Source organism: Pristiophorus japonicus, chromosome 16 (assembly GCF_044704955.1).
Source record: "Pristiophorus japonicus isolate sPriJap1 chromosome 16, sPriJap1.hap1, whole genome shotgun sequence".
Lineage (NCBI taxonomy): Eukaryota > Metazoa > Chordata > Chondrichthyes > Pristiophoridae > Pristiophorus > Pristiophorus japonicus.
In genome coordinates this window covers 73,927,404-73,940,633 of record NC_091992.1, presented here as the reverse complement: position 1 = coordinate 73,940,633, position 13,230 = coordinate 73,927,404, and the positions used below count along the sequence as shown (strand labels likewise).

Below are 13,230 nucleotides of genomic sequence, written 5' to 3'. Positions count from 1 at the left end.
GCCTCGACATGGCTGGTATGGGAAATGGAAAATGTCAGGGCTGAGACACATTTTTGGAACAGTGTGGAGGGAGCTTTACTCTGTATCTAACCCGTGCTGTACCTGCCCTGGGAGTGTTTGATGGGACAGTGTAGAGGGAGCTTTACTCTGTATCTAACCCGTGCTGTACCTGCCCTGGGAGTGTTTGATGGGACAGTGTAGAGGGAGCTTTACTCTGTATCTAACCCCGTGCTGTACCTACCCTGGGAGTGTTTGATGGGACAGTTTAGAGGGAGCTTTACTCTGTATCTAACCCGTGCTGTACCTGCCCTGGGAGTGTTTGATGGGACAGCGAGTGCCGAATTGGATGAGTGTTCCATTTCCCAGCACAAACATCCCTCCGTTTACTTTTAAGTTTCACATTGAAGGACCCCTTTTCAAATGCATTAGTAATCATGCACCCATCGCCGAGAGCATGCAGAAACCAAGCGCAGGCAGCGGAAAGAGCATGTGGCAAACCAGTCCCACCCACCCCTTCCCTCAACGACTATCTGTCCCACCTGTGACAGGGACTGTGGTTCTCGTATTGGAATGTTCAGCCACCTAAGGACTCATTTTTAGAGTGGAAGCAAGTCTTCCTCGATTCCGAGGGACTGCCTATGATGACTATATAATATTCATATCATGAAAGTGTTGCATATAAAGTGTTTTAATAATGCTTTTAAGAAAACAGGTATTTCTGTAGAGAGATCAGTGAGATGGGTGTGCCTGCTTCTCACTGCAGTCTGATCACCTCGTCTTGTCCCTCAGTGTTAGGGGATTAAATTTTGGTTTTGTAGTTTCAAATTTAAAGTGGTTTAGCTGCAGTTTGTACAGTAATGATTTAATTAGTGAAATGAAGGCGTGGATATCAATTCTGTAACATCACAGCGTAACCCGGGAGCACCGAAACTATCTGCAACCTGTGAATGGAGTTGCCCCCACTTCGCATCAGTGAACCCCTGGAACATGGTCTGTTCTTCCCCACAGTCATTCAAACGATGTTCTGAGTTTGGGGGATTTTGAGTCAGCGACAATGAAGGCATGGCGATACATGTCCAAGTTGGGATGGTGTGCGATTTAGACGGGATCTAAATGATAACATTTAGAGTGTTATGGTGCGCCTGCTGCCCGTCCTTAATGCAGTGAGGGGTGAAGTGATGAATTTTGGAAGGAAAAAATGAAGAGACGCAATATAAATTAAATGGTTTGAAGAGGACAGCCCTTCACAATCAGTTCACCGATACCTCAGAAGTTGATAAACGACAAAACAAAGTGTATGCAAAGTGTACTGGAGTCTCACAATAATTTTATTCATTTCTGTTTTGTACAAAGCAACAGAGCTGGGGAGCAGGCTGACCCTGGGGTTCACAGAGCTGGGGAGCGGGTGATCCCGGGGTTCACAGTTGTTGTTCCGACAGCATCACTTCAGTCGAATCCCACCCGTCGGTCCTGTTTGATGGTGGAGTGAATCTTCTTCTGCCGTAACCGCTCCCGCTGCATGCTCTCCACCCTGGAATCATAACTCGTCATTGAAAACTTGGTATTGTCCCTCGATCCCCCCCTCCCCCCGCCGAGGGTGCTCAGTTCTTGCTGTGGACAGTTTCATGGACACATTTGTCATGTGTTGAATCCGGATAGTGAGTCAACCATGGAGGGCATTGCAGCATCACCCAACCATCTATCCAGCATCGGAGAACGGGCAGGAGCAGGAAGCTGGTTAATTCATCACCCTCCACCCCCACCCCCACACACACAAGTCCCTGGGCACTGAGGCCAAACTGGAGCACAGTTCAAGGTGCATAGTGCTGGTGCCAACTGAGCCAGTGAGGCACGAGACACAGTGCACTCGGCTGCTGATGGGCACCGACTGGTGAGGGGAACCTGAGAAACAGTGTCTCTGAATTTGCATTTTTTAAAGAAAAGAACTTCCATTTATTTATACAGCACCCGTCACAACCTCAGGACGTCCCAAACGCTTTACAGCCAATAAATTACTTTTAAAGTACTTTTTGTAATGTAGGAAATTGCTGTAATGTAGTCACTGTTGTATTGTGGGAAATGCAGCAGCCAATGTGTGTACAGCAAGATCCCACAAATAGCAATATTTCTGTGATGTTGGTTGAGGGATAAATATTGGCCAGGACACCGGGGATAACTCCTCTGCTCCTTTTCAAAATAATGCCCTAGGATCCTTTACGTCCACCCGAGAGAGCAGACGGGGCCTCGGTTTATCGTCTGATCTGAAGGACGGCACCTCCGACAGTGCAGCATTCTCTCAGCACTGCACTGGAGGGTCAGCCTGGACTTCTGGTCCCAAGTTCCTGGGGTGGGACTTGAATCCACAACCTTCTGATTCGGAGGCGAGAGTGCTATCCACCGAGCGCCCGCAGACACCAAGAGGCTATTTGCTCCTCCTCTAAACGTCACCTCATTCTGCGCTTCTCGGCCTCCTCTCTCGACGGCTGCTTGGGTTTCTGGCTCACTCCTGCCACCATGTCCCGAATCTTCTGCAGACAGTCAGCGAGGTTTCTCATCTGGTACCGGCTGACCTCTGAAGTGACGATCAGCTCTCCGGCCCGATTGATTCTGTTCTGGTGCTGAGAGAGAGAGAGAGGGGGAGGGAGAGAGAGACATGATGAGGTGCCGAGTGCAAGCACTCACTTTAGGGAGCAGCTTTCTCCCCTGCTTTAGCTCTTGATGGGGTACACACAGAGAAGCTTACAGCATAGAAGCCCATTCGGCCCGTCGTGCCCGTGCCAGCTCTTTGAAAGAGCGATCCCATTAGTCCCACTCCCCGGCTCTTTCCCCGCAGCCCTGCAAATTTCTCCTTTTCAAGCACTTATCCAATTCTCTTTTGAAAGTTATTGGGCCGTAAATTGCGGCCTCTCTGGGCGTGTACACATCCGAAGGGACCTCGCAAATGCCGGTTATCAGCGTGCAATGTGCGTGCAGAGAACTGGCTATTTGCCCAATTCCTGCCCAGCGAATGTTCTTCAAACTCTTACGCCTGGTAAAAGCAGGCATATAGCTCACCTTTACTAGTGTAAGAGTTTTAAAACATAGGAAAATTAAATTTTATCACTCATTTTTATATTAAAAATCCTGTCCATTATGGTAAGTTTAAAATATATTTAAAAACATTTCAAACAAATAATTTTTTATCTAAAACATTTAATTAAACTCAATTAATTTTAAATATGTGAGGTGTTTTTTAAATTTATTGTGTTGTGTTTCTGTGTTTTTGGGGGCATTCTCAGTGATAGTAACGGGAGCTCATACAAACGGAACTCCCATTGTTATCAATGAGAATACTGCCTAATGATTGGTGGTCCAGGCCCATGAGAGTCCAGGTTGTGCTTCCTTTCCTGGTATGCGTGGGCCCGTACACTGCGCCGCGCATCTAGGTTTCTCCGGGACCACCAGGTACTTTCGAAAAAAACATTTTGGTTGGAGGCGTCCACCCGCGGGAAACCTTTGCCGACAATGTTCGGGCTGTTGTTGAATCTGAGTCCAGACGTGCATTCCAGATCATAACAACTCGCTGTGAGAAAAACATCTCTCATCTCCCCCTGGTTCCTCTGCCAATTATCGTAAACCTGTCCCACTGAGCTCAGTGAGGCAGCCAAAGCTCGAGCTCCCCGGAGATTAAAACCACTCAGAGAAAGGAGGTTTCTGACAAACGTCAGGTTCATAATTCAGCAGAGAACTGAGCAGAATATAGAAAGTACAGAGAGAGAACTGAAAAAGGAAATTAAATGGGGCAAAGAGAGAGTATGAGAATAGATTAGCAGCTAACATAAAAGAGAACCCAAAAGTCTTTTATAAACAAATAAATAGTAAAAGGGTCGTTAAAGAAAGGGACCAGAAAATAGAACTTCTTGAGGAGGCAGAAGGCACGGCTGACTAATTGAGTACTTTGCATCTGTCTTCACTAGAGAGAATGCTGCCACTGTAAAGTAAAGTCTCGTCGCCGAGAGCATGCAGAAATCAAGCGCAGGCAGTGGAAGGAGCGTGCGGCAAACCTGTCCCACCCACCCTTTCCTTCAACTACTGTCTGTCCCACTTGTGACAGGGACTGTGGCTCTCGTATTGGACTGTTCAGTCACCTAAGGGCTCATTTTAAGAGTGGAAGCAAGTCTTCCTCGATTCTGAGGCACTGCCTATGATGATGAAAGGAGATAGTAGAGAAATTGGATAGGATAAAATAGATAAAGAGGAGGTACTTAAAAGCCTGGCAGTCCTCAACGTAGAAATGTCACCCTGTCCAGATGGGATGCATCCTTGGTTACTGAGGGAAGTAAGGTTGGAAATTGCAGAGGCTCTGGTCACATCCTTCCAATCCTCCTTGGATTATGGGGATGGTGCCAGGGGACTGAAGGATTTCAATTGTTACACCCGTTATAAAATGGAGAGAGGGATAAACCTGACTACAGGCCAGTCGGCAGTGGGGAAATCTTTAGAGACGATAATCCAGGACAAAATGAACTGGCACTTGAAAAAGTGTGGATTAATAAATGAAAGTCAGCATGGATTTGTTAATCGTGTTGGACTAACTTGATTTGAGATTTTTGATGAAGTAATGGAGAGGGTTGATGAGAGTAGTGCCGTTGATGGTGTATATATGGACTTTCAAGGGTGTTTGATAAAGAACTACATAATAGACTTGTGAGCAAAATTAAAGCCCATGAGATGAAAAGGAGAGTGGTGGCATGGATACAACATTGGCTAAAGAAAGAATGAAAGGACAGAAAGTAGAGTGTGGTGGTGAACAGTTGTTTTTCAGACCGGAGGGCTGTGTGCAGCAAGAGATGTGTCACCCCCCCCATCCGAGAGAGAGATGTCCCCACTCCCCCAGAGAGGAACGTGTCTCATTGCCCCCCCTCCCCCAAAGAGAGAGTCTGTAACTTCAGGAAAGGGTGGGTGGGGGAGTGGGTACTGCGAGAATCTATTATTAAGGACGTGGTAACAGGGCACTTAGAAAATCATAATATGATTGAGTAGAGACAACATGGATTTCTGAAAGGGAAATCGTGTTTGACAAATCTGGTTTCTAAGGTTGTAACTAGCAGGGTCGATAAGGGGGAACCAGTGGATGTGGTGTATTTGGATTTTCAGAAGGCATTTGATAAGGTGTCACCCAGGAGGTTATTAAACAAAATTAGGGCCCCTGGGTGTTGGGGGTAATGTAGTAGCATGGATTGTGGATTGGTTAACGGACAGAAAACAGAGAGGAGGAATAAACGGGTCATTTTTGGGTTGGCAGGCTGTAACTAGTGGGGTACCGCAAGGATCGGTGCTGAGGCCCCAGCTATTCACAATCTATATTAATCACGGAGATGAGGAGACTGAGTGTAATATATCCAAGTTTGCTGACAATACAAAGCTCAATGGGAAAGTAAGTTGTGAGGAGGATGCAAAGGGTTATGGACAGGTTAAATGCGTGAATGGGCAAGAACATGGCAGATGGAATATAATCTGGAAAAATGTGAAGTTATTCACCTTGGTAGGAAAAATAGAAAAGCAGAATATTTTATAAATGGTGAGAGATTAGGAAATGTTGGTGTTCAGACGGGCCTGGATGTCCTTGTACACCAATCACTGAACGTTAACAGGCAGGTACAGCAAGAAATTAAGAAAGCACTGGGATGTTGGCCTTTATTACAAGAGGATTTGAGTATAAGAGAAAAGAGAAAAGACTGCAATTATACAGGGCCTGGTGAGACCACACCTGGAGTATTGTGTACAGTTTTGGTCTCCTTACCTAAGGAAGGATTTACTTGCCTTGGAGGGAGTGTAGCGAAGGTTCACCTGGGATAGGGGGATTGTCCTAGAAGAGAGATTGAGGAGACAAGGCCTATATTCTCTCGAGTTTAGAAGAATGAGAGGTGATCTCATTGAAACGTATATATTTTTTTTTTACAGGGCTTGACAGGGTAAATGCAGGGAGGATGTTTCCCCCGGGCTGGGAGTCTAGAACCAGGGGTCACAATCTCAGAATAAGGCGTCGGCCAATTAGGACTGAGATGAGGAGAAACTTCTTCACTCAGAGGGTGGTGAATCTTTGGAATTTTCTGCCCCAGAGGGCTGTGGATGCTCAGTCTTTGAGTATATTCAAGGCTGAGATCGATAGATTTTTGGATGTTAAGGGAATTTTGGGATATGGGGACAGTGCAGGAAAGTGGAGTTGAGGTAGAAGATCAGCCACGATCTTATTGAATGGCAAAGCAGCCCGAGGGGCCAATGGCCAACTCCTGCTCCTAATTCTTATGTTGTTATGTAATAAACATCTGTATGTTGTGGTCACCCTAACCGTGTGCCGGCCCGGTGCAGGACAGCTCACCTTGGCGGTGATCGCGCTCCGCACATCCTCGGAGAGCCAGTCCGCAGTCAGCACGTGGAACCGCACCTCCGCCTTCGTGTTCACTGTTCCAGCAAAGCACAACACAAAGCTAAGGGAGCGTTAAACGTTCACTGATACCCATCCCACCCCCAAATAACCCAACATGCCCACCCAGGGGCAGTGCCTCCCGTACCCCACCCAGGGGGCAGTGCCTCCCATACCCCACCCAGTCGCCCCCCCGTACCCCACCCAGTCGTGTCCCACCCCTCCGTACCCCACCCAGTCCCCCGCGTACCCCACCCAGTCCCACCCTGGGTCTATTCTTCATGCGATTGTCGACAGGCTACATGCGGCGTGGGGAAGGGGTTGTCCCACTTATGACATAATGCAGCTGGTTCCATCTGGTCTCTGCTGGCCAGTCGGCTCACAATTGGTCCCAGTGTATAATCGGCCAGGGTCCCAGTGCTCTCAGTGTATAACCGGCCAGGGTCCCAGTGCTCTCGGTGTATAATCGGCCAGGGTCTCAGTGCTCTCAGTGTATAATCGGCCAGGGTCTCAGTGCTCTCAGTGTATAACCGGCCAGGGTCCCAGTGCTCTCGGTGTATAATCGGCCAGGGTCCCAGTGCTCTCAGTGTATAACCGGCCAGGGTCCCAGTGCTCTCGGTGTATAATCGGCCAGGGTCTCAGTGCTCTCAGTGTAGAGTGTATAATCAGCCAGGGTCCCAGTGCTCTCGGTGTATAATCAGCCAGGGTCCCAGTGCTCTCTGTGTATAATCAGCCAGGGTCCCAAGCTCCTGATCATGATCCAATGGCACCCCCACCCAGGAAGGAGCCAGTCAGGCTGTCAGATGAGAACGGGTTGGGCTCAATTGTGATGCCACTTATAGTCAAATAGGAGTTGGATCCCCCACGGAGCAGGTTACCACACGTACTGAGGGCATTGGGATGAGGATGGACTAAACTCAGCGAGAGCCAAACTTTGGCTGGGTTGGGTGGGGAGGGGGGGTGGAGAATCCCAAAAAGTTAGTTTGCAGGTGCAGCAGGTAAACAGAAAGGCGAATGGAATGTTGGCCTTCATTGCGAGAGCGTGGAGTACAAAAGCAGGGAGGTCCTGCTGCAACTGTATAGGGTATTGGTGAGGCCGCACCTGGAGTACTGCGTGCAGTTTTGGTCACCTTACTTAAGGAAGGATATACTAGCTTTGGAGGGGGTAAAGAGACGATTCACTAGGCTGATTCTGGAGATGAGGGGGTTACCATATGATGATAGATTGAGTAGACTGGGTCTTTACTCATTGGAGTTCAGAAGGATGAGGGGTGATCTTATCGAAACATTTAAAATAATGAAAGGGATAGACAAGATAGAGGCAAAGAGGTTGTTTCCACTGGTCGGGGAGACTAGAACTAGGGGGCACAGCCTCAAAATACGGGGGAGCCAATTTAAAACCGAGTTGAGAAGGAATTTCTTCTCCCAGAGGGTTGTGAATCTGTGGAATTCTCTGCCCAAGGAAGCAGTTGAGGCTAGCTCATTGAATGTATTCAAGTCACAGATAGATAGATTTTTAACCAATAAGGGAATTAAGGGTTATGAGGAGTGGGCGGGTAAGTGGAGCTGAGTCCACGGCCAGATCAGCCATGATCTTGTTGAATGGCGGAGCAGGCTCGAGGGGCTAGATGGCCTATTCCTGTTCCTAATTCTTATGTTCTTGAAGATATCCAGGAACCAGTTTCCTTACCTTTGTTGACGTTTTGTCCCCCAGGCCCACTGCTCCGACAGTATGTCACCGTCAGACGGTCTGAGGACAAAACCAAACACCAACAGTGAGGGCTCATCCCGCAAACCAGCAGCAACGCTTCCTGAAACCATTCGACACAATCTTAAACATAGACTGGAGACTGAAGGCCCTCCCACTGTCCCAATTCTCCATCCAACCGATTCGGGAATTATTCCAGAGTTATTGCCTCCTCCGCTCTACCTGGGAGTCCACTCCAGGTGCTGGTCAGTGTCTGTACGTGTACTCCCTGATATCAATTCAAAATTTATCTTTTACTAGTTTGAACTGGCGCCTCTATGTCCTACCCCCATAATTTAAAGTAATATTCCAGATTTACATTTTCCATACTGTTTTACTATCTTATATAATTCTATAAGATTCCCTCTCAAATCCCACCCCCCTTTCAAGGCTGAAAGTCCAAGTACAACTCACAAATTTGCACATGTGTGACAGGTGCACATACCTATGGGTATATCTGTGTTGCAGGAATTCTGTAATGGTCCATCCTGTGGAGGTAAAATAAAATGTGATACAGAGTTACACGACACAGGGCCACAAGTCACGGATTAACGAGTCACAGAGTAACGAGTGACAGATTAACATGTCACAGGGTAAGGAGTCATGGATGAACGTGTTGCAACATGCCCACTGTTTTCAGTCTGATTTTAATAAGAAATATCTTGACAGAAAAGTCTTGTTTGTTGATTGCTGCATTTATCGTGATCGTAACGGAAGTTCGGCGAAAGTTTGGTGCGGAGGAGCGGCGAGAGATCGTGGCAGAGGTGCGGTGAATGGGGGTACAGAGCCCAGAAGAGCCGAGGGCCCAGGGGCAGCACGGGCCAGCCCACACTGCGATATGTGTGCGCACTAGGTCTGTGCAGCACAGCAGGTCTCCAGTCGTCCTGGTTAACCCTTACCACTGGACCAAGGCCTAGCTCTGTCAAACCCGTGTGGTGGCTGGTGTGCAACGGTCACCACACGTTAAAAAAATCCACGCACAGGCATCTTCCACCCCTTCAACTGGAGTTCAGGACTGGAACATCGAGTCCTTCATTGAACCATCTGTGAACTCTCGTGGAAGCAACTCATCCTCGTTCGAAGGACCTGTGATGATTATCCGGCTGCACAATGCGCACAGCAAGAGGTCAATAGTGAGAGGGGGCAGCCCGAGGGTTCGGACCACAAGCACCAAGGGGGCAATTGGAACAAATTCACCCTCAGCTCAAACACACCCTCAGCCTCACCCCTCTCCCCCTCACACCCCCAGCCTTTCCCCCCACACACCCAGCCCACTCTCCCTCACACCCCCAGCCCACTCTCCCTACACTCCCAGCCCTCTACCCCTCACACTCCCTCACACTCCCAGCCCTCTCTCCCTCACATCCCCAGCCCACACCCCAGAATGCCCCCGGGCCGGGCCTCTCACCCCCCCCGGGCCGGGCCGGGCCGGGCCGGGCCTCCCCCCCACGCACTCCCCGCTCCCACCTCTCCCCGCCGTCGGCCGGGGCTCCCGCTGTAATCGGCCTTGCTGTCGGGGTAGAGCATCTCCAGGCTACAGGCGCTGCGGTAATCGCGCTGCACAAACCCGGCCCGGGACCGCAGAACAGCGGCTGGAACCCGCAGCAACCCGGCACCGCTCCGCAACATGGCGCCCGTACCGCCAGCCCTTCTCAACATGGCGCCACCTTCGGCCTGTCCCATTGGGAGATCCGGGTCGCCGGCTGCAATGTAGAAGCGGCGGATGAACGATCATCCCACACAGTGAATCTCCGGATAAAATATTTAACACTCATCAATACTTCTGCTACTTAACGTTGACTAAACTTTAGAATTATAGAATGGTTACAGCACCGAAGGAGGCCATTCGGCCCGTCGAGCCCGTGCCGGCTCTGTGCCAGACATTGTTAACGGTTCTGTCTCCTCGGGTACTGTCCCCCTCTCCCACAAACCTGCCGTCATCACCCCTCTCAAAAAAACAACCCTGACCCCTCCGTCCTTGCAAACTACCGACCCATCTCCAACCTCCCTTTCCTCTCCTAAGTCCTTGAACATGTTGTTGCCTCCAAAATCCGTTTCCAACTTTCCCGCAATTCCATGTTTGAATCCCTCCAATCCGGTTTCCGCCCCTGCCACAGTACCGAAACGGCTCTCATCAAAGTGACACATGACATCCTTTGTGACTGTGACAAAGGTAAACTATCCCTTCTCGTCCTTCTCGACCGATCTACAGCCTTTGACACGGTTGACCACTCCATCCTCCTCCAACACCTCTCCACCATCGTCCAGCTGGGTGGGACTGCACTCGCCTGGTTCCATTCTTATCGATCTAATCGTAGCCAGAAAATCACCTGCAACGGCTTCTCTTCCCACCCCCGCATCGTTATCTCTGGTGTCCCCCAACGATCTATCCTTGGCCCCTCCTATTTCCCATCTACATGTTGCCCCTTGGTGACATCATCTGGAAACACAGCGTCAGTTTCCACATGTACGCTGACGACACCCAGCTCCACCTCACCACCACTTCTCTCAATCCCTCCACGGTCTCTAAATTGTCCGACTGCTTGTCCGACATCCAGTTTTGGATGAGCGGAAATTTTCTCCAATTGAATATTGGGAAATAAGGAAAGACATTTATATAGTGCCTTTCATGACTACTTGTGAAGTACTTTTGGAGTGTAGTTATTGCTGTAATGTGGGAAATGCAGCAGCCAATTTGCACACCGCAAGCTCCCACAATCAGCAATGTGATAATGACCAGATAGTCTGTTTTTGTTATGTTGATTGAGAGATACATATTAACCAAGGACACCGGGGATAACTCTCCTGCTCTTATTCAAAATAGTGCCGTGGGATTTTCCACCTGAGAGAGCAGTTGGGGCCTCGGTTTAACGTCTCATCTGACAGGGCAGCTTTCCCTCAGCACTGCACTGGAAGTGTCAGCCTGGATTATGTGCTCAAGTCCCTGGAGTGGGACTTGAATCCACAACCTTCTGACTCAGAGGTGAGTGTGCTGCCCACTGAGCCATGGCTGACCGGAAGACCAAAGTCTTTGTTTTCGGTCCCCGCCACAAACTCCGTTCCCTAGCCACCAACTCCATCCCTCTCCCCAACTCCTGTCTGAGGTTGAACCAGACTGTTCGCAACCTCGGTGTCATATTTGACCCTGAAATGAGCTTTCGACCACATATCCGCAGCATAACTAGAACTGTCTATTTCCACCTCCGTAACATCGCCCATCTCCGTCCTTGCCTCAGCTCATCTGCTGCTGAAGCCCTCATCCATGCCTTTGTTATCTCTAGACTTGACTATTCCAACGCACTCCTGGCTGGCCTCCCACATTCTACCCTACGTAAACTAGAGGTGATCCAAAACTCGGCTGCCCATGTCCTAACTCGCACCAAGTCCCGCTCACCCATCACCCCTGTGCTCGCTGACCGACATTGGCTCCCAGTTAAGCAACGCCTCAATTTAAAACTTCTCATCCTTGTTTACAAATCCCTCCATGGTCTCGCCTGTCCCTATCTCTGTCATCTCCTCCAGCCCCACAACCCCCGCCCCCCCCCCCCCCCACCGAGATGTCTGCTCCTCTAATTCTGCCCACCTGAGCATCCCTGATTATAATCACTCAACCATCGGTGGCCGTGCCTTCTGTTGCCTAGGCCCCAAGCTCTGGAACTCCCTCCCTAAACCTCTCCGCCTCTCTACCTCTCTTTCCTCCTTTAAGACGCTCCTTAAAACCTACCTCTTTGACCGAGCTTTGACCACCTGCCCATATTTCTCCTTATGCGGCTCGCTGTCAAATATTTTATCTCATAACACTCCTGTGAAGCGCCTTAGGACGTTTCACTACATTAAAGGTGCTATATAAATACAAGTTGTTGTTGTAGTCCCACTTTCCTTTTCCCTTTTCCTTTCCCCGTAGCCTGCAAATTTTTCTCCTTCAGATCCAATTCCCATTTGAATTATAAGATTGAATCTGCCTCCACCACCCTTTCAGGCAGTGCATTCCAGATCATAGAAACATAGAAAATAGGTGCAGGAATAGGCCATTCGGCCCTTCGAGCCTGCACCGCCATTCAATAAGATCATGGCTAATCATTCCCTCAGTACCCCTTGCCTGCTTTCTCTCCATACCTCTTGATCCCTTTAGCCGTAAGGGCCATATCTAACTCCCTCTTGAATATATCCAATGAACTGGCATCAACAACTCTCTGCGGCAGGGAATTCCATAGGTTAACAACTCTCTGAGTGAAGAAGTTTCTCCTCATCTCAGTCCTAAATGGCCTACCCCTTATCCTAAGACTATGTCCCCTGGTTCTGGACTTCCCCAACATCGGGAACATTCTTCTCGCATCTAACCTGTCCAGTCCCATCAGAATCTTATACGTTTCTATGAGATCCCCTCTCATCCTTCTAAACTCCAGTGAATAAAGGCCCAGTTGATCCAGTCTCTCCTCATATGACAGCCCAGCCATCCCTGGAATCAGTCTGGTGAACCTTCACTGCACTCCCTCAATAGCAAGAACGTCCTTCCTCAGATTAGGAGACCAAAACTGAACACAATATTCCAGGTGAGGCCTCACTAAGACCCTGTACAACTACAGTAAGATCTCCCTGCTCCTATACTCAAATCCCCTAGCTGTGAAGGCCAACATACCATTTGCCTTCTTCGCCGCCTGCTGTACCTGCATGCCCATTTTCAGTGACTGATGAACCATGACACCCAGGTCTCATTGCACCTCCTCTTTTCCTAATCAGCCACCATCCAGATAATATTCTGCCTTCGTGTTTTTGCCCCCAAAATGGTTAACCTCACATTTATCCACATTATACTGCATCTGCCATGCATTTGCCCACGCACCTAATCTGTCCAAGTCACCCTGCAGCCTCTTAGCGTCCTCCTTACAGCTCACAACGCCACCTAGTTTAGTGTCCTCTGCAAACTTGGAGATATTACACTCAATTCCTTCATCTAAATCGTTAATGTATACTGTAAATAGCTGGGGTCCCAGCACTGAGCCCTGCGGCACTCCACTAGTCACTGCCTGCCATTCTGAAAAGGACCCGCTTATCCTGACTCTCTGCTTCCTGTCAG

At 49.2% G+C, this 13,230-nt stretch overlaps 1 protein-coding gene across 1 annotated transcript; it reads right to left on the bottom strand.

Annotated features, from left to right (window-relative positions):
* Positions 1-1,310: 1,310 nt before the first annotated feature.
* On the bottom strand, positions 1,311-9,815 carry mrpl58 (mitochondrial ribosomal protein L58). Its single transcript, XM_070857431.1, has 6 exons — positions 9,621-9,815; positions 8,599-8,641; positions 8,097-8,156; positions 6,362-6,444; positions 2,449-2,618; positions 1,311-1,531 (listed from the first exon to the last, which is right to left on the bottom strand). Exons 1-6 carry the CDS (start codon positions 9,810-9,812, stop codon positions 1,447-1,449), a joined length of 633 nt encoding a protein of 210 aa, XP_070713532.1. The 5' UTR covers positions 9,813-9,815; the 3' UTR covers positions 1,311-1,446.
* Positions 9,816-13,230: the final 3,415 nt, after the last annotated feature.